The 19,530-nt window shown below is 41.5% G+C and overlaps 2 protein-coding genes across 3 annotated transcripts in view; one reads left to right on the top strand and one right to left on the bottom strand.

Moving 5' to 3' along the window:
• The window catches only part of LOC124159030 (E3 ubiquitin-protein ligase MYCBP2-like), a 324,405-nt gene that overhangs the window by 56,410 nt on the left and 248,465 nt on the right, over positions 1–19,530 (bottom strand). For both annotated transcript variants that reach the window (XM_046534516.1, XM_046534517.1), the window contains exon 40: positions 281–524. In XM_046534516.1, coding sequence (XP_046390472.1) covers positions 281–524 — 244 coding nt within the window. The remainder of the gene's footprint in view (positions 1–280; positions 525–19,530) is intronic.
• Positions 1,124–19,530, top strand: part of LOC124159031 — a 33,697-nt gene continuing 15,290 nt past the window's right edge. The window contains exon 1 of the mRNA XM_046534519.1: positions 1,124–2,265. Within this exon, the coding sequence (XP_046390475.1) occupies positions 1,882–2,265 (384 nt within the window). The 5' untranslated portion in view covers positions 1,124–1,881. The remainder of the gene's footprint in view (positions 2,266–19,530) is intronic.

Genomic DNA, 19,530 nt, shown 5'->3' with positions numbered 1-19,530 from the left:
GCTTGTACTGAACAATTATTATGAAATCTTAACGAGGACTTTTATTTCTTGTAACTTATCCCTTGTAACCAGACAAAATTAGGAGAAAGTTGAGCTCTTCTTAACTAAAGTTAATACCATGAGATATGCCACTTTAAATGTTTGTGCTCTTCTAAAATTACCAACTCCTTCAAAAACCCAATTCCTAAGTCAAACCACGTTAGTCAGCTAAGTTACTCTGAAAAAGGCTTAGTTCATAAATATAATTTAATGATATTCATAAATGATATGTATAACTCACATGTAGACTGGGCGCATGGACTACGTCTCCATACTGGTCATGGGTAACCAAGGTAATGGTTGTGGGCCATCCACAGCGCAAAACACTCGAAGAGCCATCTGGTGAGGAGCGAGGAAGAATTGCTTCACATTTTCGTGGATCCACGTATGACTCAGGCTGCAGCCACCAAGAAAGTCGACCACCACTTGTTCCACTTGAACAACGAATAAAATCTCTCAGGAAGAGACGTTCGTTGGAATGGCAGCTGAAAAATAGAAGCACAGAATGGGAATTAGACATAAAGGAATGTGTTGCTTCAAATTATTTAGTACCTGCAAAACTTACTCTGCCCTAAGTGACCCAGAATGGTAGGATCATTGGGGATCTATGGGGGATGGGGGCTGTTGCCCCCCTTGGGTATCCAATTTACGCTAGATAGAATGGTAATTTTTTTCGGCCCCCACTTAGCCCTCCCTTGTCCCTATCCTGGATCCACCATTGGCTAATACCAACATAAATGTTTTATACCAACTTGGTGACAAATAAAAAGTTTACCTTTCACCAAAAAGTGGAAGTGAATGTGGAGCTGCTTTAAAGTTATCCAGCGCAAATATTCTCGAGTAATAATAGCGAAAGGTTGACATAAAGTAATAAAAAAATAATTGAAAGGACAAGAGCGCAAACGCTAATTACTTACATGGCCAACAGTTAATTTGTGGGAGGTGGAAAATGGCGACATTCGAGTTCCCGCGAGAACGACCCTCCTGCCATCTGTCGGCCATTTCACAAAACATCACCACGGACGGCGATCCAACTGATCTCGTGAGTGACGTGATTTTCCGGGAAAGTGGTTTGGAGACGTTAGTCGCTGGCTAGCCGCTGGGGATAACACATGGGGGAGTACCAGAGGAGGATAATTCAAGTTTTGTATATTGTTCCGTGTCTATAACCAGGAAAGTTTTCAAGAAACTCGCCATGGCTACTGCGGGGTAATGCGTAATATCGCTGGAAGTGTTTACAACATATGACAAGGAGGAAGATTTAAGTGAAATAACGAGGAAGTTCGATGTTTTTTGTGAGCGACGAAAAAAATTATTTACTAAGAAAGTGAACTACATATCGTTGCCTGGTGACCCTGTTTGAATGGAAAAATAATTACCCGCGTCGGTATACTTGTTACTGAATCATGTCACAGTGAAATAAGGTACCTGACTGATCATTGAATTATTTTTCACGCCGATGAAAAAGTTTTTCACTGACGACTGCGAATTCTATTTATATGCGCGACGTTGATTGTGGCTACTTCAAACGACGTAACTTGAAATCCAAACGGCAACAGGAAAATAGCTGTTCGCTACCTAAACAAAATCTTGAATATTATTCCTTTGCTGAATAGTGCCTATCAAATATGTTCTGCGAATGCTATTGTCAAAACGAAGGCTCTCATGTGGATTCAATGACACCAACCAAATGAAGGAATGGTACCATTTGCAATTCTTTTCTTAAGAGCCGCAGGGAAGGACGAAGAAAACGGGAGCAGGGAAGGATGAAGAGTCCTGAAGACGATCGTCCGTCGAGCTAGCAGCAGAAGCCGCCGCTATGATGTTGTCAAGTCGGCAAGGATGGGTTGTATCACGCCGGCTGACAATGACGGAAGGGCGAAGATACCACCGCCAGCAGCGAGGAAAATCGCTGAGAATACAAACAAAACGAAGCTCAAGGCGTCGTCTTTCTGCGAAAGCATCATCCTGCCTGTGCTCTCCATGGCCCTGTTTTTCACCATCGTCTCACCAGAACCTTTACCCCAAACATCATCATCATCCCCCCCGAAGAACCTGTGTACCCTCGGCTGGTGCAACTGTACCCGGATTAACGAGGTGCCGTCGACGGCCGAGGTTGCCGCCTTGTCTTCTTACGGGAGACGAGGACACAGCTATGATGATTCCTTGCGACCCGTCTTCGTCAAGGATGGTCTCAAAGTTTCATGCTTCTGTTCACCGGAGCAGGCAAGTGATGTGTATTCAACCCGAGGTCCTAACGGTCCCCCCACATCCCAAGCTCAATGATGAATTAAATTAAGCCCTAGTCCCCCAAATGTTCCTCAGTCATTCCCATTTATCCTACATAATCAGCAGTGGTGTTTTGACAGTTTTGAACTAAGCAAAGAATGTCGAGTGTCTGGGGACACTTCCATGGAAAATAGAGATTCTTGTGAATCGCCCAAGAAACAAAAAAAAAGTTTAAAAATACTTCTTTAGGTGTCTTTCCGCCAGAGAATTGCAATCGCACTCCATTTACCCCAGAAAATTTAACGTTTAATACTTAGAAAAACAAAATTATGGAGCGGCAAAATATAGGAGCAGAGGATATTGACAGCTCTGAACACAATTAACTAAATATTACAATGGTTGGATGTCCATAAAAATGGTTCGGCACAATTATTTCCCAAGAGGATTTTAATTGCAATGAGGCTATAAATTTGCGATTTTAAAGTAGGCTTTTTTGACAACCTTGACCATAAATCACTTCAGTCATTGCCTGGAAGAAGATTCCTGCGAGTTCCTGTAGTATTCTTCGTTTTTACTCATCAGAAAATTCACCATTGCTTGCCAGAAAAATTTCGTTTTCAATAAAATAATCACGATAACACAGACACTCGATTTAGTTCCTGTGCTGATGCGAAATAAAAAGCGATAGCAGAAGAAAATTCAACGCATGTGCATTCTCAAATAGATTCGAGTCAGAGCACAATGATTAAATTGACACTTATCCTTACAGTCGAAAAAAACCCGCATGCTGTTTTACCTCAGCCAAAAGTTATTAACCTTCAAGTAAAATTATTGAGCGCGCAAATTGTAGATAATTATGTTATACTAAATTTTATACGCAAAAGAAGGCTTTTTAGAAGATTATCACAAGCTGCATATTCGGATCGCGGCCAGTTTTTCGTTCCCCATCGCATTCAGATTTTCAGTCATCCTTAAAGTCATACCGCGACAAAAAATTTGATCGCTGTAAACGCACTAATTCCAGGAAAACTCGCATAATATATGAGGCAGGGAGAAAAGCCCTATAGCTCGTCAGAAAATGAAAATCTACCGATCGTGCATTGACATCACCGAAAGCGGCCAGGATGGGTCCAAATGTTTAAGCCCTAAGGCTTGATACGTAAATACGCTTCATACGCGGAACAGCAAAGATATTATCAATGAGAACTTACGAAGCATTTCAGTAGGCTGGATACGAAATTAACATTCAACGTCCCATCCTTGAGTTGAAGGTATTATCTGATACCGATAATTTCATTCACATCTGCAAAATAAACTATATTCAAAAGGAGAAATTTTCCACAATGTACACGATATGATAGGTAATAGAGAATGATTCTTAGTTTCTTTATCGCGCGAACAAACTGCTCGGTCACTTCAACTGATCTCCCACCAGAAAGCATGATAAATAATCCTCCAGGGCGTGGCCATTGCATTGGGGGATGAAAAGTGTTTCCATAAATGTCGAGAGAGAGGTGGATAACTCGATCGCCCCAAAGGGCGTAGCTGAAAATTTGCCATGGATTTTTGAACGTCTTTCCTGGAACCTTTGTAAGATTCCATTTTTTCGTGAATCCTATACGCGAGTAGGTAATATGCATGGCCGCATGGAGTTTCCGATCTCGAGCAAAATTATGTTCACACCACCAAGAATATTTTAATTTTTAAGGTCATTCAAACCAAGGTTATAATATATGATATAGGACGAATGCAGGATACACCTAAAATCGTTGGCAGTGGACCATCTTTCATGTAATTCAATAATTTACTCCTCTATCCGTAGCAATTAGTCAGTAGAAATATTTAAGCATTAACTTTGAATGACCCGTTCACCTCAAAATTTTACAAAAGAAAAATGACCTATAACGAAATTGATTATAAGTCAAAGCTACCTACTTGATGGGTGAGTCAGACCACATTATGATAGATACCTTCGTTATCAGCCTCTCTCCTTACAGAGTCTCCAAGCAAAGGTAACACGTAAATTCATAAGCAAAATACATAATAAAGGTAAAACAGAAAATACTTAACTTGGAATCAGTTTACGCATTGGCTGATGAGCCTCGAAAGGATGGTCAACGATTTAATTATTCTCGGAGTATACAATAGAGTTCAGGAAATATTTCTGTTGTCACCGTTTTGATAATTCCTCTACCGTTATAAAATGTTACAGGGAAGTTATCAGAGGTTTTGCGAGGTGTAATGCTTTTATTTAATTCTTCTCCCTTAAATACGGAAGGCTTCCATCTGGTTTGTATAGATACTTTCTTTTCCTTAACTTATCCTCTAAAAAAGCTCTCATAAATTCTGACAAACCTCATCAAGAATTTCAATAATAAAAAAGTTCAAATCAGCACAAAAAACTTATGATCCGCAAACTTACTCAGGAGCTAAACGATGCTTCCTTATCGTGTAAATTCGTAGAAGAGCAGGTATGGAAATAAAAGCACCGAGAAACTGATTTCCGATAGCGTAAAAATTCACGCGCGACGAGTTTCCAAGTAAAACCGATAGGTGTTGGCTTCACGGAAAACTAAAGAGGGATAAAGGATACGAAGGACTGAAGAAGGAAATTGGCGTTCGAAGAAGGCGCCAGTGATGAAAATCCCATCCGTAACTCACTCGGCAATTGCCACTTATTGTTATTCTTAGCATTACTTCATTTTTCCTCAGATTAGTATCACTACCACAGGACTTAAAGGGTTTCTCACAACACTGCTTGCGATTGAGTCAATAATAGGAGCACCAAATAGCAGGTCAATTGTTACTGTTCATTAGCAAAGGGAAATACGAATGCCGAGGAAAGGAACACACAAGAAAATCATACCGACTGCTCCCAACAAGGTTTTCTCAATAATAATAATTTAACGGTGGGAGAATAAAAGTCTGAAGTTCCCAATTTCTAGCAGTCATCTATTACCGATGGAGTTTGACCAATGTTCCGAATGAGACGCTCGTTTTGCATAGTCTCAAATCCCACCAGGGTCCCACGGACCCGAAATGTTACTGGAAGCCAAGGGGTCAACATTATGTGCGCATCTTTGGCTCCATTGGATGTATTTATCTCAATTCGATACGGAAACTTGATCAAATCGATCTCGACACAATTTTTAGCAACTCTCCACCCATACAAGATGTTGAAAGCTTCATTTCGACTTTAATCCTCTCGGAAATTCTTCACGATTACCTAGATATGTTTCATCTTTTGTATGAAATTTTTTTCCGCTCATTATCCGCTTTCCTGTCGCTAAAATAAACAAGAGAAGTGCGTATAGGATGAAGGTTTAAGTATTTCATTCCATTTTTTTTAACAACACACTCATCCATATAACAATAGCTTAATTCTTACCGACAATTGGACCCGAATTATTTAGATAAAAATGAGAAAAATCAGAATAAACTTAAAAAATGTCTTCCGTGGCTGAAGTTTAAACACTCCTCCACTTCATGCTGATCAAATTTATTGGGCCGTCCGTCGCGTTGATGTTAGGGAGATCCCAATGTTTCCCGACCGATGCTGGTCGCTTTTCAAGTTCGTTTTGTCATTTCACTAGACAAGGCGAACAAAATCGGTCCGGAAACGTTGAGATCATCCTGTCTTTGACGCGATTACATAGCCCAAATGTTTCTATTACCATGACGAACAGTCGCGAAAGCTATAACAACTATTTACCACTCCACTCGATTTATAGCATCCTGGATGCTCTACTATTTACCCCTCCTTTCTCTCCTTCCAATAAAGACGGTACTCCGTTACGCACAAATCACAATAAATGGGGAAAAATCTGTTTTTCCCACACGCTTCTACGACGAGAGACACGGCGTGTCACCCTCCTGACACATTTCGAAGTTCCTAATACTGCGTTAGAGAGATAGAGGGAGGAGAAGGAAGGGGGGAATGTTTCTCTTTTGCCGCCGAAATGAAAGAGAAAAAAAAAGTGGAGTCGACGGTGGCCTTGGAAGAACGCACGCGGAAATGCCACACCACCACGTGTTACATCCGAAGTGTATTGGCGCGCGCAGCCCTATCCTCCCCCCTTTCCCCATCTCTCCATTCCCCCCAGCAGAGAGAGAGAGCATCTTCCCCTCCGCATCTCAAGTCACAGCATCCCCCGTGGACCCAAGCGAGTTCTGGTTAGGATAGACCCCCCGCAAACATTCACTCCCCTACCGGGAGGGAGAGGGGGCTGAGGCGTCGGTCCCGCGCTCCCATTCAGTAAAAGTTGCGCGGATCTGGAGAGAGAGTCTGAGGGAGCAGCATGAAAGGAGTAGTGGCCGGGCGGTAGAGAGAGGAGTGCCGGTGCGCCGTCGAAAGGGGTCTATTCGGCGGAGACTGCGGGGGGTCCGCTCGCTAGTCGGTGCCGCGACGGGAGTCTCCCTCGAATCGTGGAGTGCCGTCATCACGCGCACCGGGTCTCCGAACATCCACATCGACACTGGTGTTAGAATCTTAGCTCGGCCGTCGACAATCGATCATTCATTCGCCCTCAAGTTTTCTCTAGTCGGAAACATCAGCCGTTTCCGTAATTGCGAATAATATTAACTTCACAGCTTACCTGTTATATAATAGTTCTCGGGTTTACATTCGGGTTAGATCCTCCATCCCCATCTAACTCGGATGGAAACCCGAAAACGTCAACCATTCGCCGGGAGAAAGTTAAATCTTTCATACCTTTTGAATGTTCACTCACTAAATTACGTCCAAATAACGTCATCGATAGTAGCTTTAATACCCAATTCAACGTGGTTTTGACGTTTTGCAGTCTTGCTCACTCACATTAGGATTTCATTACTGTCGCTTTCGGAGGCAGCTAAAGTTGTATAACAAGCTAAGCGAATACAGCTACATAACAGAGACCCGTATCCGTCGTGTAACGTTCTACGGCCACTAATCCAGAAGTGGTGTACTGAATATCTCTATTATAGTCATTCTATACCAAATTTCTACTTTTTTTGTTTCCTTCAAGTCTTACCTTGCATACCCGATTCATAGCGATAGAATAAATTCAGTTATTTAAAAGAACATTGTCCCTCCTCACCCTCGGATTCACCTCGGAAAAGTAGCGCACAACAATCCGGTTCGCTATTGACACAACTTCGGCAACTAACACCATTCGGCATTCATAGGAAAGTCTCCATAATTTGCGCGGTGTTGCTTAAGACACGATCCTAAATTCAACGAAAAAGTAAATAAAATCCACCTTTTCATTTAAAATTATGTTCTGGAACAATACTTCTTCGGAAATATCTATTTCAAGCCAATTCGAAACCCATCTCCAACTATCTCAACTGTTGTGCTGCTGGAAGAGAAGATACGATACAACCTGCCATTATGGTGATATCTTCGTGACCCTCACCATACACCAGCATCGACTTGAGAACGCTACAAGTGTTCCCGCCCCCGAGGGATGGAAACCAGACGATCCCTTCCCTTCCCAATAACATCTTGAATATTGCACACGACGACCCCCACGATCCTCATCTCCTCTCGAGGATTCCGGGGATGCTTCTGCCCTTTCCCGACTAAGATGCAGCACTCGTCCCCTTGGTTCCCATACTCGTTCCCTCAGCGTTATCTCTTCCTCAAGGGGTCCTTTGTTTACCTCCAACACGCTGTCCTCCTCCCTCTCGTTTCCGGTCCCTCAGAAGGGTTTTCTACCCCTCTCCCGTGGGAGTCGCACTTGCGACAGAGCGTCGCGGGGCTAATCCTCGCTCTTGTGCCCTGATTCTCCATTTCCAGTCTCCCTAGAGGGCGTCTTTCTCGTCTTTTTCTTTCCGAGAAGACGCAAGGAGGGGATGCGGTGCTGGTTTGATAACGACGGCCAAATCACCGCAACTTACTCGAGGGGTAACCACTTGCATTTACGAGACAGGAAAGGTCCGGAGGGGTCAGCTTACTTTGTTTTGGGGTGTATGACTTGCACATTTGGGGCAGAGGGAAAGAAAGTTGGACATGATAGTTCAGAGTGAGTTGTCTCCTTCATATCAGTATAACTGGAGATGGCTTTTTATGAATCATTGAATCTCTATGGGTTTTATTTCTTCCCAGCCAAGACACACAAATTACATCACGAATGAAGCACCTTTCGTCTAGTAAATTATGAAAACTTGATAATAGTGGTGAAAAATACTACATTGAAATTAAAATGGAATCCGAAGCCAATAGTATTGGAATTAAATCGAGTACCTGATTGTAAAAAATGCACCATTGTTAAAAAGGTCTTCAAAACCTAAGAGTAATTACCGGACGGTACTTGAAAAAGGCTTCTGTACATGCTAATCACGAATGAACTGATGTAAACATAAAAATCATGTTAAGAACCACGCTTCAGGGAAAGCGAGAAATTACCTTTTCCATCGGTCTTAAAAAAATTCTTGCCCCACGAAACTCCTTAAAATAATGAAATTTCACACCGGTTTCACTGTCTGTACGCAGCCAATTCAAGTATTAGCCAAATGCATTACATTTTTAGCAATCTCATGCTGAGTTTAAGTGTCATTGTGATTTTAGCACAAACAAACGTTCATTTTTCTCAAATATACTATGGAGATTTCACCTCGATTAAAGACTCACTTTTTGGATAACTCAGATGCTTGGGATAGTCGTAGATCATTAAAGGGGAAACCGGCAGCTGAAGTAGTCAGTGCCAGTATCAGAACGGCAGGTGTGCGGGGAATGGATTATTTAGGGACAATGATGTATATCACCATACAGGCACACTGGCCCTGTGATGATATACATAACAGTGCCTTTCATTCAAAGAAAAAAACCGCAGTGGAAGATCAAAAGAATTTTACGAAGGGTTGAGTGATAATTGTCAGGTGCATGTTTAAGTTTTGCTGGTAGGAACCTAAAAAAAAAACGTCAGAATTTTAAGTCGAATATGAATTTCAAGTGCGCCATTTAATACTATGGAGATCCAAGAAGAAAAAAGGAATCGAATACATTTGTTCTGAAGTTGCTTCATTGGAATAAGAACGGTTGGCCTTCGAATTCCAGCCGCAAGTTGATACCTATTAGTGATTTGCTTTTTGAGATCGCATTTAACTTGGCTCTCATATGAGAGTGTCCATGTTTAATTCATCAAAAAGATGTTGAGGGAAAATGGGTGATATATTATTCATGCTACCACGTAGCGCACGGAGGCTGGTGGGATGTCAAGCCAACATGGATCCGAGATGAGTATCGGGAAGTTATTCTCGACACGAACCCGCCTTTAACTGACGGCCTTCGCGCCTGAGGGGGGAGGGCAGAGAGACGTTCGAAAATCTATACACTTGAGATGCTAATCCCCTGCAGTCGGCGTCGGGAGGGGGATGAAGGAACAGTGAGACAAAGGGATCACAAGGGATAATTAAGCAGGGGAAGAGATTCCATCGCCCTGGTGCACGGAGTCGGCTCGGCGGCAGGATTAATAGCTTTCCTTTCGACTAGTCCGGGTTAGAATCCCTTAGTGACGGAAGCTTTTCAGGGGAAACCCGCTCGTAGGTACTAAGAGATGGCGACCGACAGTTGAGAACAATTGCGACATGAAGGAAGCGTGGAGAGAAACCCGGCATTCGCCTACTCTTACGAAAGGCGCCATTGGGACCACGTCTCTACGTCCCATCCTACTTACGGTGAGCTGGCGTACTTGAAGTGCACTCCACAAAGAAACAAAGTAGGGATCAGGCACTCATCGAATATTCTCTGCCAACCCCGAGACCTGAATGCAGATCCACCGCAATCTTTTCACAAAAACAACATTCTTTTTTACACCGATTGTGTTTCTATCATTTTTGACGAAAACTTGTTCAATTTATTTATCGGTCAGAACATAAAAGAGGGAAGAAAGATACGATTGCGTTCACCTCGTAACGACAAAAGATTACTTCCCATTTCATAAGTTAGCGTCAGTACAAATGGAATGACGTTTACGTCGATTCCCAGTGAATCCCAAGCAAGGATGGGCGTTCACAACCTGGAGAGCGGCACATTCCTCAGGCCAACGCTTGAAATCCTAATCCTCCAAACGCGATGGCGGGAAGAGAAGCCATGTGGACCGTGAGACAAAAGGTGGTGAAGGGCCGGGTAAATGCGAGGAGGGTGTTAAAAGAGTGGGGGAATTATTTCCTCGAGGACTTCCGGATGCGAGGCTTCGAAAAGAGCCTTCTCCCCTTCCTCTCAAGGGAATATTGACAATAGGGAAACCTCCAAGAGTCCAGACCCCTTAATTTTATTCCATCGCGGTCTAGGGGAGGCCTACCCCATTCCACGCCGAGAGCTGCTTTTAGAACACGGACGCATTCCGCCCTCGTTCACAAGATCATGGCCTACTAGACAAAGGCGTCAATTTGTCCAGGAAATAAGTGGCTCCGTATATTCCATCCCTAACAAAACAACATACCAACTCTTTACGTACGCCCATAGCAGTAGTATCCCCTAGCCATAAGTGAAAATTAACGTTGTTGGCTGCTCAATAACAATACAAAGCTGGAATTCCTCCCGGAGGCATTCGAAAAGTAGCACTCTCATTAAAATAATCCTTAAAGTCAAAAATCAAAGATCAGCTTAATTTATGAACAAATAAATTAATAGTCTGTCATTATTGGACCCCGACAAATTTCTTCATTACGACATAAATACAACGGTTAATTCGCGCATGACTAGCAATTTTTGACAAAACAAGCTACTTGATCAGAGACAACGCACTCCAACAAACTTTTCTCATCAAAAATAGAATAGAGTTCTAATAACTTCTTAGAATCCAGTATACATCGAGCGTATATAGCGTTGTCATAGTTCAGTAACGAAGGAGTTGCGATCCCATATTTATAGATAAAAATTGTTTAAATTGTCCCCCTACCACCTCCTGAAGTATTGCAGATTACTCCTGAAACACCCTCTATGTTAAAACCTTGTCAACATTTGCCTGTACCTCAAGCACCAAATTTCACCTCGTAGAAAATAATTGTCATATTTAAGATGGAGACAACCTCTGACCAAGGTTTACTCAATGCAGCCTGAACATTTCAAATACTTAGCTACTATTTTTTTAGTAGATAGAAGGCAAGTTGAAGTTGAAATTTTAAACAAGTACTTGTGGCGATAAATTAAAGGTCGAGCGTAAGTGATGCGTGTCCTTTATGCCATCAATTATTTTCAAAAATCTCCGACATAATCATTTACCTATATTCGGACGCAATGTAATGTAGGAATAGACCTACGGTTTGAAAAGCATATTCATCCTTCATCGACCCCTAATGGAGCAGCAAAAAACGATGACTGATCCCAGCGATATTAGCTTGACTGTTACCTTGAAAACGACTTAAAAGGTACGAGGCACAGAACCCAAGACAAACTCAAGAATGAAATAAGTGACAACGACCACAAGGAAACAGGTTGATACGGTAGGCTCATTGCTAATTCGGACCGACACTGATGTATTTCCGGCGAACGAAACCTTAAATGGGTAGAGACCACCCGCTAATATTTAAGAGGCCTTAATTATGAGCATCAAGAACGTTTTGCAGCGAAAAATAGCTATAACATGCGCAAGTTGATTGTAAAATTAAAAGAAATTACGCAGAATAAAATAGTTCTGAGACATGGGAGCATTTTCGACACCGATATTCTGCGTATTCTTAGTAAAGTAAACAATTCACAGAATTCGTTTAATGCGACAGAGAATTAGAACTGGCTACATAGAATACTAAGACAATATTTCAAAACATTTTTATAAAATACAACGGATGGGATAACTTAAAAATATCCATATAATGTTGCCATAAGTTGACCATCATGACTCACGAGAGCAGATATAACACTATTGATGGAGTTGAAATCGTGTTACACATTAAGCCACATTCTCAGCTAAATATTGTACATAAAACGCCTAATATGCAATTTGATAATAAGTATAGAGATTTAATCAAGTATATCAAAACATTGTGACTTAATTTTCGAGCTAAACCATATTGAAAATTGCTTGGTTCTCATTTTGCTAAGACAATGTTTATATGCGATGGCATTTCAGCAAACTAAATAATGATACCTCACACATAAAATTAAACGGTTGACATAATTTTGTGCAGGAAAGGATTTAGCGTAATTTTTATTTTGCCGAGAAATTTTTATTATGCAAGAAAAATCATCTCCAAACTGCATAATTTGGTGATAGCTGCATCCCGTCCAAGAGAAAAAGGCGGGCAATGGCCTTGTAGCCCTATTAGCGAAGATACACGAACCTAATGTGAGCTTATTAGGAACGGTCAGGAATACAACCTGAGTTGCTTGGTGTTTGTCTGCTGATGTCTCTACGCAGTTTTACGACTTCCCTCTGAGGCCTTACGACGAATTTATTAAATTGAATGCGGTGAGCGGAAAAATTGTCACCCTCCGGATATCACGTCGCGCACCCAAGCAAACTCTCACCGATGCGGCAATGGGAGCCGTCGTTAAAATGCATGCGTCGCAGAGAAGCACTTCATCGCCAAGTTAGCATTATTTTAGACCGAAGAGTCCAAGAAGTAAATCCATCCGAGAGAATTGACGCTGCGTTAACATACCAATATTCTACTAGTTCTCGTTAATCAGTTCTAGCACTGACGTGCACATTACGAATGAAACAAATCTACACCAAGTGTCTCCAAACGAAAACAAATGACAATGCATGATTGACACGTTTTCCTTTACTCTCAGAGGACGCCCAACGCAATACGAATGAAATGTACTTTTGACAATTTATTACACAGCCTAAAATTTTATAGGAAATCAAGGAATGAAAACATTTCAATAATGTAGCACACATGGGAATTTATAATCCGGAGAAGTAATTTAATTACACAACCCAATTACATTTTTGGATTCACCTTCCATAGCAATACCGTCGTGAATTCGTCATGAAATATATTTTTATTGACGCAGAATTCATGCATTGGAACGAATTAATCATCAAATTGCCAATAAAACATAACTAGGCTGAGTGGAAAAGTGATCTTTTTGTTCAATATGTTAACATCATGTAACATCATCAATATCGTCAGTTTGATAAATGTATATAAATGTAAATATATCGTCAGTCATCATTGATAAATGGTTAGACATGAAGTGAATGGAACAAGAACACCAAGTGAAAATGATAATGAAAAGAAAAGTTTCATAATTAGTCAACAATTCAAAGTTTGACGCAGTTATCCAACCCACTCTCCTGTCGGCTAACCATTTCATATTTACGCATTAAAAATGTCAATAAACGGTATGAGGAGGGGTATGTATGCAGGCAAGAGATATGCTATGCATATATCTTTTCCCATTCAGGAGTTAAAAACGCGAGTTTTTTCAGCGTTACGCGTGGATATTCACTATCACTTAAGGCAATGATTACAAAATGAATTGTACAAAACAAATTACTGTCATTTAAGGGACGGAAAAGGAGACCAAAACGCCCGCTTCCCGACAAACGCCAGCCTAAAGAAGACTTCATCTCTAGTTTTGATGAGACGACTTCATACTCTTGGCAGCAGAGACTCGTTGGATCGGCTGGGCGATTTATTTATGGAATGCCCTCGTCTCTTGCGATGATTGAGACGGTGAGCACTTAGTATGAGGTCTCGTCGCTGAGTTCATGGAGAATACACACGCCCAGAAATAGAGAGGATGTGTCGGAGACATAAATCTTCGGTCGCTTTTCTCCTCTAACAATCAAACTTGACTTTCCTGGCGAAACGAAAAATATTTTAACAGGCTAACCAAAACGTTTCACGTTGATAAACCATTCAGTGGAAAAGCTTTGGCGAATAGTTTAGTCCATCTTTCTTAAAAATTAGTTCAGTAAAGAAAAGAGCATTATTCACTCTTTTCCCTCACTTAGTAACTCCATCGAATTCAATTGAGTTTCTTGACATGCCGCATTATGATAAATAATCAGAGGATTGCACCAAACTGTTGTTCTTTACTACACAAGTGTACTATTTGCTTTGAAAATTTTATTGACACGAAAATTTTATTGACACGACTGAGTATTGCTCATGTTATTCTCCCCACTCTTTTGCAGTAAAATAGTTTTAATTGGATTGATAATGGATGAATATCAGAATTGCTACGGAAAGAAAGCATAAAAAAGCGATATAAATACAATAAAAAAGGGAGAGTGATAACCTAAAGGACAGAGTGTCGGCTGCTGGTCGATGGGTTTGGAGTGAAGCCTTCTGACTTCTCCAAATTAAATCCTTGCAATGCGAGATGGCCCAAAGAAAGAAACTGACCCCATTCCCGATATGAGTGATATTCACACACCTTTGGCTCAGGCCGAGTTGACGTCCACCTTCAACTGTCAAAAATAACCTCCGGTTATAGTCACTGACGGCGGATTATGATTGAAGTACCGATATTAGAAGGCAAATAGGCTCGTCTTTTATTCCACGCCAACTAAGTAATGGAAGCGTTTAAAAAAAAACCACCGCCGCGGCAAATGCCGGTGCAAGAACTTAAACTTGTATTCCACCGTTTTGGAGCGCAGCTCGGACTTACCCTGAACATTCATCGAGAGCATAAGAGGGTATGGCAACGCTGGGTAGAACCAGAGGGGAACGATAGAACCCTGCTCGGAAGTAGGGGACGGTCAGGTGTGTCCCATGGGAAAGGATCTATGCTTCAAGATTTAGGAAGGCGAGGCGAGAAAGGGGAGGGTTTTTCTCGTCTGAGACGCACCTAATTTATTCCCTTGGACCCTGAAAAGGTAAACAAGCGCAAGCCAGCATCACGCTGTGAAGACCTAGAGAGGTCAGAGGGGCAAGTCCACGGGAAAAAGGCAACTCCGGGCATTATGAATGGTGGCTCTAACTTTCCCGAGACGCAAACGCACCTCAACAAAACCGAAAGTAGGAATGTATTACCGTGGGACTTCTTTCAAGGCGTCATGAGTTGTCAACTCTGTTGATGCGTGAAATATTTTACGCAATTTTAGATTCAGGGTTCTGACTTTGAAGACATTAAACTTCCAAGAATACAATTTCTGTTGAATATTTACTCATTTTGACGCACCACCGGAAGACTGTTTACATTTTCGTGGCTTGTAAGCGACAAAAGGATAAAATTTGCCCCGATGACAACAAAGCACCCAAAGGCAATACACAAAAAATTGAAGCCATAAATACTTCCTCAAAGAAATGCCACAAAACATTTCTTTAGAATATTCTTCTCCCAGCCTTATCTAAGCCGCCAGTCACAAATTACACCCTATAAATTAATTTTTTTCTCCTCAACCTATGGAAATTAATTAATCATCGTTTGCTATTCTTGTAAATCATCGCCTTTTGCGGCAGATTCTACATTTTGATAGCAATCTTCTATTGTGAGTGTAAGTGATACAAAAAATGTCACCTAAATATCAAAACACAAGTAAAAAAAATAATTTAACACTACGTACTCGTTTTGTGAATTAAATACCAGTAAATAAAGTGCAATTATTTGCATTAGAAGTCCACAGGAAAATACAATAATCATCCCATTCGAATACGACATTTCTGGAGGAAGGTAATATAGTATTTGTGTAATCCGTCAGTAAAGCAATTCACCATAATCACAGAAGTTATGATTGTGCCATTATAAAAACTAAAGAAATAAATTCCAAATATTGAGTCACCCTTATCTTTATCGGCTGCATTATACGCATTCCTGCATAATCCAGCATTCATGTGACACATTTAACTTGAAGGAAAAACGATAGTCTGTCATCCCCGCCCACGTAATTTTCCAGATCACCAGACTCGACCTAAAGTCAATATTTTACAGACCAATCGGGCGATCATAAGAAAAAAAGATACAGGCAGACAAAGGAAAAGAGAAGATTCCCCGACTGGTTGAGCAGTTATGCACGCAGCCTGGGCAATCTCCCCCGATGCGCCATTGTTCACACTGGTATCCACATCGATAAAACAGGTTGCCTGGCAACTCCATCCTGCCTCCCGCCCTGCCTATTTTGTGGCGGTGGCTCTCAGGAAGAAGGTTTTGTTACAAAAAACAGCCATCCTTATAAGGTACGGGAGATGGAATGATTGTAGGCGATCTTTCGCGAGGGCGATAGGGACTTCCTCCTCGGCTTTGAAGGCCTTCGAACTCGACTTCCCCCTCCGGTTGAGAGTGTGTGAGGAAGGAGCCATCGGAAGATTTCGGCAGATTCGATCGCGCTGCTCACTTGAATCGTAAACAGGGGACTATTGGGAGGGGGGAAGGTGCCTCCTCGGGCTAACGCCCTGGAGTGTTGAAGGCGGCCGTCGGGAGGCGTAACTTCAGACTCCGCGGGTTGAAGTTTCTGGGCGATGAAGAGATTGCTTTTGTATTTGAATTGTAAGAATAAGATGAAGAGCAAATACGCGGGACATGGTTAAATTCCCAATGATATAATGCCCATCCAATGGATTTCGTGTCGCCTTAAAATTCAACAAATCTAAAAATTATGAAAACAAAAGCAGAACCATATTTAATCGTTTCAGATTTAATGGTAGACACACGAAAATATATGCGTATATATTTTCTCCATGCATTACGGACTTAAATAAGCCTTAGGCTCGGTCCTACCATACAAGATGCTACGTGTAGGGGACGAGCGACAGCTAAGGTTATTTCCACCATGACAGACAGGTAGTGAAGGAAGGGTGGATAGAAACCGGACAGATTTTACCAAAATATTACAGTAAAAACATCCATTTTAACTTTGTGCACCCATTACAGCTATATATTATAGATGTCTATTATCTATCCGTAAATACAACTCTGCAAAGATAACATTCAAATTAGTATTCCGATACTTGTGCATGAATTTGAAATTTAAAAACGTGGAGCAGAGATTTTAATCGCGGACTGATTTAAAAGGTCAAATCAGTGAATGACACTAATGTCGGATATTCAGCGTTACTTTTATAACGTTAAAGAGTTGTAAGAGAGAGCAATCATTTAAGTTCAACAAGGTGAAAACGTTTTGACGTTGTATGTTTCTATTGAGTTTATTATCCTGAGAAACGAAAGGGAATATATACTAAGATTATAAAATAGTGGCCTTCGTTCAAAGATTATTTCTTCCTAGAAAGCAATCACACGCATTTCTTATTAATTGGCTTGCATCCATTTAAGTAGCTCCAACAATAAAAAATCGCACGCAGAGCAGAGAAGGAATCAGAATCAGCATGGTTGTATAAAACGACAACGCTTTTCCAATGGACCAGAAGGCACCCGTGAAATATTGCGACGGCCAAAATCGCCCTTTGGACAAGTCCTTTCATGTTGAACCACCAGGGCGAGATGATCCACTCCTCCGAAGGGACCAGAGGTCAGGATGGACCGAGAATTTTCCTCGTCTCTTTCCCTCCGTCTGCTCCAGAGACTCCCACGCGGTGAGGCCATGCGGAGCGAGCAATGGGGAGCCAGATAGAGGAACAGACTCGGCCGCTCAATTGAAACAGAGCGGAGGGGGAAATGGCTGCAGAATGAAAGAATTCTGCCTGGAGTTGGCGCCAGGGGTGGGAGAGGAGGAAAGACCACTCAGTGGGCGCTGCTGAGAAGGAGAGAGAAGAGTAGGACGGGACCACTGTCTTGATTGGCATTGAAGCGCGCGCCATGCTCTTTGGGAAGTGGCTGCCGAGGGGCGGCCCACCCAACGGACTACGACTTATTCACAGGCATTTCGAGGATATTAGAAAATTGCTCACGGCTCGCGAGGGAGTTGCAGGATTGGAGGGATCTGCCCAACATCGTGCCAAGGGTCAAACGCATTTCCGGGAATCGCGGGGACCAGTCGTTTTCGACGCGGGAGAATATTCCAACCACTCTCCGTCCCCCCATATTTTATTTCTTTTTTTTTTGTTAACGAGTCTCGTCCTGTGATGATTCGATGGAATTCTGCGCCACTTTTTGTTTCATATTTACGACGTTGCCCGATTCCGTGAACTTGTAACCCCGTCAACGAGGCAAACTAGTTATAATGCGATTTAAGTCACGTGGTAGCACTTTCGAAAGTACCGACATAACCGTTTTGATTATTTATACTTCCTGACCTAAGAAATGAAGGCTGGAAACGAGTAGAATCTGCAAACAATGGGTAACTGGATCCAACTCTGCTGTAGTAATGGAATTACAGATAAAAGTACTCGTTCTTCGCTTAACTTTGTGGAAATCAGTTACATTTATAGTGAAAAAATATGCAGCTATAGTTGTTTCCTTTCAGTAGGAATTATTATGAATCGGAGATTTTTTGTTACTCAAGGTACTACGGTTGATCAATCAAGTTAAATTTAGTGCTGATGCCTGAAAAGATTGCAATCTAGGCTAAAGTACAGGTTCTCCATATGAATTAGTATTAAGTCTCTTACAAGACGAAATATATAACCACGTAATAGAAGTTACTATTCACGAGTGGAGCAACCACTAAATCAGCACCCATCTCCTCGCAACGTGATGCATCAACTGAATTAACCAGACTCGATCTCAAGTAGGCCGACAGGATGGATGAATCACTTCGTTACGAACAGAGAGGTCCAGATCTAAAGCATAGATCAGTCTAGTAAAGATGACAGGTCTCTATCATCGTTGACCCTCTCGACAAAAAAAAAACGGATTCCTTGATGGGACGAAATCAGCGAGGCCATTATTACTCATCACGTGAGATAAAATTAACACCTTCGCAAAACTGCGAGAGAGACTAAATAAAAATGAAGTATTAAAAATTTGGACCCAGATCAAGGCCAAACAGTACCAAAATAAAATCTAATATCCAATCCGTTCGTTTCTTTGATGGTTTTCGTTTTAAGGAGAAAAGCAATTACCTCGGCTTTCCATAAAAGTTGCGAGAGAGATCATTTTTTTAAAGTCAAATCAATTCCCGCAATTCCTAATAATTGGATCGAGTAATAAATCTTTATTATCGTGTGTATCCAACTGTTCAAAGTTAGGTTTTACACCCTGAAATCACATTTAACTTCTTTATCATCGAAAAATCGATTGCGCACAAGATAATCATTTTAACTTGAATTGCAGGTTGATAAATCAATCAAAAAAGACTTCAACTTCAATAAGTCGGCTTTTACTTGGTCCGATGAGCTATACTTTTGACTCGGGCATGAGTGTTTGACATTTCAAAGAAGAGGAGGGAAGTTCTACCGCTGTAAATGCATAGTAATAGAAATACTTAAGATTAACCATAGAACGGGGGGTGTCAAATGAGCCTCAAAATGCGAGGAGGGACTCTT

Source organism: Ischnura elegans, chromosome 5 (genome assembly GCF_921293095.1).
Source record: "Ischnura elegans chromosome 5, ioIscEleg1.1, whole genome shotgun sequence".
NCBI lineage: Eukaryota > Metazoa > Arthropoda > Insecta > Odonata > Coenagrionidae > Ischnura > Ischnura elegans.
Note: the sequence above shows the minus strand (reverse complement) of the source record. Positions and strands in the feature narration are given on the sequence as shown.